Source organism: Plasmodium reichenowi, chromosome 10, assembly GCF_001601855.1.
Source record: "Plasmodium reichenowi strain SY57 chromosome 10, whole genome shotgun sequence".
Classification (NCBI taxonomy): Eukaryota; Apicomplexa; class Aconoidasida; order Haemosporida; family Plasmodiidae; genus Plasmodium; species Plasmodium reichenowi.
In genome coordinates this window covers 1,169,629-1,173,990 of record NC_033655.1, presented here as the reverse complement: position 1 = coordinate 1,173,990, position 4,362 = coordinate 1,169,629, and the positions used below count along the sequence as shown (strand labels likewise).

General features: G+C 18.9%; 2 protein-coding genes across 2 annotated transcripts; one reads left to right on the top strand and one right to left on the bottom strand.

Moving 5' to 3' along the window:
• Positions 1-538: 538 nt before the first annotated feature.
• On the bottom strand, positions 539-1,633 carry PRSY57_1030500 (MORN repeat-containing protein 1; the record flags this gene model as incomplete). Its single annotated transcript, XM_012907893.2, has 1 exon — positions 539-1,633. The coding sequence occupies one exon, from the start codon at positions 1,631-1,633 to the stop codon at positions 539-541; it is 1,095 nt and encodes a 364-aa protein (XP_012763347.1).
• Positions 1,634-3,485: 1,852 nt separating this feature from the next.
• Positions 3,486-4,214, top strand: PRSY57_1030400 (hypothetical protein; the record flags this gene model as incomplete). The annotated part of the gene is made up of 2 exons (XM_012907892.2): positions 3,486-3,616; positions 3,791-4,214. The coding sequence occupies 2 exons, from the start codon at positions 3,486-3,488 to the stop codon at positions 4,212-4,214; spliced, it is 555 nt and encodes a 184-aa protein (XP_012763346.2).
• Between the last annotated feature and the right edge of the window lie 148 nt (positions 4,215-4,362).

Genomic DNA, 4,362 nt, shown 5'->3' with positions numbered 1-4,362 from the left:
AAAAAAAAAAAAAAAAAAAAAATATATATATATATATATATATAATATATATATATATTAAAAATGTATTAAAATAAAAAAAAAAAAAAAAAAAAACGGAAAATTAAATAAATAGATAATAAAAAAATTAAAACACGGTGAAAAAAAAAAAGAAAGTCTAAAAAATAAAACATAAAGTATGTTCATATATAAAGCTAAACAAACAAAAAAAAAAAAATTAATAAAATAATTAAGTAAATAATTACAAATTTGACAAGTTTTACGAGTATTACAAATTTTTGAACATCTATGAAATGCTCATTTGGATTATTGTAAATATATATATATATTAAATTATTAAAAAATAATTAATGTAGTTTTAAGGGTGAATGAATGGGGAAAAAAAAAATATAAAATATAAAAAATATAAAAAATATAAAATATAAAAAATATAAAAAATATAAAATAAAAAATAATACATATATACATACTTCACTTTATTATAATTTTATATTTTTTATATTTTATTATTTCATTATTTTATTATTTTATTTTATTTTTACATGTCGGGGTCGTTCCAGGGGGAAGATGGGGTTAACTCATAATTTATTACCTTTTCAAGTAGACCTGAATTCCATATTCCCTGTAGTATATGTCCATTAACAAAGGTTAAAGTACCTTTTCCATGTTTTCTATTAAATTGAAAAAGTCCAGAATAAATAGTACCATCTTCTTTACATGTAAATGTGCCCATACCATGTCTATGATCATCTAACCATTCTCCTTCATATTTATTTCCATTATTATATAATAGAATACCATATCCATTAGCTTTATCATTTTTCCATTGCCCTTTAAATTTGTCACCTGAAGCATAAATTAATTCTCCTTCACCACATTTTTTAGCATATTTCCATTCACCTATATATTTATCTCCTTTACTATAAGTGAGAGTACCCTTCCCATGAACTTTGTCATTTTTCCAATATCCTTCATATAATTCTCCATTAACATAAGTAAGTGTTCCATAACCATTTTTCATATCATTAATCCATTCCCCTTCATATTTATTTCCATTTAAATATTTATATACTCCTTTACCTTCCATTTTTCCATCAACCCAATCCCCTTCATATATACCACCATCAGCAAAAAAATAAGTTCCTCTACCCTGCATTTTCCCATCAACCCAATCCCCTTCATATGTTTCAGCTATTTTATTTTCATTACCTTTATATTTGACACATCCTTTACCATGTCTTTTATCATTTTTCCATTCTCCTATATATACATCTCCATCTTCATAAGTATATGTTCCTCGACCATGCATTTTACCATCTAACCATTCTCCTTCATATTTATCACCATTATTATAACATAGAATACCAAATCCATTTATCTTCCCATTCTCCCATTCTCCTTCATATATATTCCCACTAACAAAATTTGCAATACCTTTCCCATGTATCTTATCATCAACCCATTCACCTTCATATGTTGCACCATCAGCATAAGTAAACTTTCCTCTACCCTCTCGTTTCCCATATACAAAATCTCCTTCATATTTTTCATGCTGCGAATATATTAATATCCCAAACCCGTGAAACAGACCGTCTTTTATATTCCCATTGTAGCAGTGTGTTACTTCAGTCATTTCAAAAAAAAACAAAATAAATAAAAATAAAAATAAAAATAAATAAATAAAATATAATATAATATAATATAAAAAAATAAAACAAAAGTGCTGGTACTTTCCGACCATATATTTAAACAGATTGTGTATATGGAAATATATAACCATTCACATATACATACAAACAAACATACATACATATATACACATATATATATATATATATATATATATATGTCAATAATTTTATATGTTTACATAATTAAACAGTGTCGATTATATTTTTATACACTAGTATTTAATTTCAATTTATTTTTTTTTATTTTAAATATTTATTTATTTACAAAAAAAAAAATAACATTACCAAATAAAAAAATAAATAAATAAAAACAAAAAAAATAAAAAATAAAACAAATAAACAAACAAATAAATAAACAAATAAACAAACAAATAAACAAACAAATAAATAAACAAATAAATAAACAAATAAATAAACAAATAAATAAACAAATAAATAAACAAATAAAGAAATAAAGTTTATGTATAAGTATACATATATATATATATATATCAACTGTATAGTAATAGAATGATTGCACTTAAATTTTCACTCTATTTTATTTCACATGATACGTAGCACTGGTTATTCTATGTACACATTGCCACCTTCAAATTTTTATATAATTCTTTTTAAATCATCATCAAAATGAATATATAAATACAATGTCGATATACGTCAAAAAAAAAAAAATATATATATATATATATATATATATATGATAAATATGAAAAAATTAATAACGCGCATTTATATATTATTTACATATAAATAATTTTCCCCATAATATTATATTTATAATATCATTCTACACGTTTATAAAAAAAAAAAAAATAATAACTACTATTATCTTTCTTATGCGTGTATCAATATATGTGTTAATATATATTTATATTTATATTTATATTTTTTTTGTTTTTTTTTTTGTGCATGTAGATTTATTGTTATACATATTTAAATAAAAACAATAAATTTTGAATGTTAACCATAAAGAAATATATAAAATATCACTGAAAATAAAAAAAATATATAAAAAAATACAAACATTTGTAGGTATAATTATTTATATGCACGAACAGGTTAAAAAAAAAAAATTACCAATTCAACAACTTTGTTCTACCTATATATTCATTCATAATTTATAAAAAAAAAAAAAATGGATCCTACTATTATTTTCTCATATCATATTATATATATAATATTATAATATGATGTATATAATATATGTATAAATTTCAAAAGGGAAATTTTTTTCTTTTTTAAATATTATTATCGACTTCATCATTTAATTCTATTATTATTATTATTATCCTTCAATTTTTAAACAAACCAACATATAAATAAATAAATATAAATATATATATATATATATATATATATATATATTATATGTGAATCTTATAAAATAAAAAATTAAATAAATTATAAAACTTTCACATCTTAAAAAAGTATAACATTTTTTTTTTTATAAAAATATTATGTTTTAATATTTTTATTTATTTATTTATTATTATTTTTTTTTTTTTTCCATATTTTTATGCTTTGATAATATCCTTTGAATAATGCCATACTTTTCTTATTTTTTATTCATCAGAAAATGTTTTCTTAATAAAAGCCATGTGATAATAAATCCTTGAAATCAAACAATGATTTAAATTAATATATATATATATATATATATATATATATATATATATATATGTATATGTTTATTTATTTATTTATTTATTTATATAATATAATAATAACATAATTTTATATTATTCTTTTATTTTTATGCTCCAAGAAATGATATAATGAATTCCCCATTTTATCATGAAGGAACAAATAATCAATGCCAAAAGTATAATAAATGATTGTATTATTTATGTAAGAAAATATTTTAGTTTCCATGATGCAACAGTATTATTGATAGATGAACTTATAAATATCATGATAAATAATGAGTATGTTTTTTTTTTTTTTTTTTTTCTTCTTCTTTTTATTGTGTATAATAAAAAATAGTTTGTCTTAAAATATACACAAAAAAAAAATTTATATATGTATATAAATGATAATTAATATATTTATATATATATATATATATATATATTTTTTTTTTTTCCTCCCTTTTTATATAGATGTGTACCCCTGGATTTGATTAACCAAAAGGATGAGATACATATACTTGTAAAAAACGAATTAAAGTATGAATTTCTAAGAATCTATGAATCATTAAAATGTACATTAAAGGATATAAATAAATGCCTAAAAAAGTTAGTACAAGTAAAAAAACAAGTAGAAGATTATACAACTCATAACAAGCTTGATATATTAAATATGCTACAAAACTTTTTAAAAAAAACATTAATATATTTTAAACAAGATTACAAATTGAAGAAAACATTATATCATACAATGATTCATATTGATAAAAACTCCGATGACGAAATAAATCGTTTAAAGTTAATTTGGAAGGAAACTCCATTTTTATATTTAATCATTCAAAAATTTCATCTTAATAAAATAATAACGGATTGTTCTCAATTCCTAAACAAAACATAATAACTAATAAAAAAAAAAAAAAAAAAAAAAAAAAAAAAAAAAAAATATTTTTTTTTTTAAATATATATATATATATATATATATATATATAAATATATTTAAAAATATTTTAAAATATTTTTTTTTTAAATAATAATTTTTTTTTATT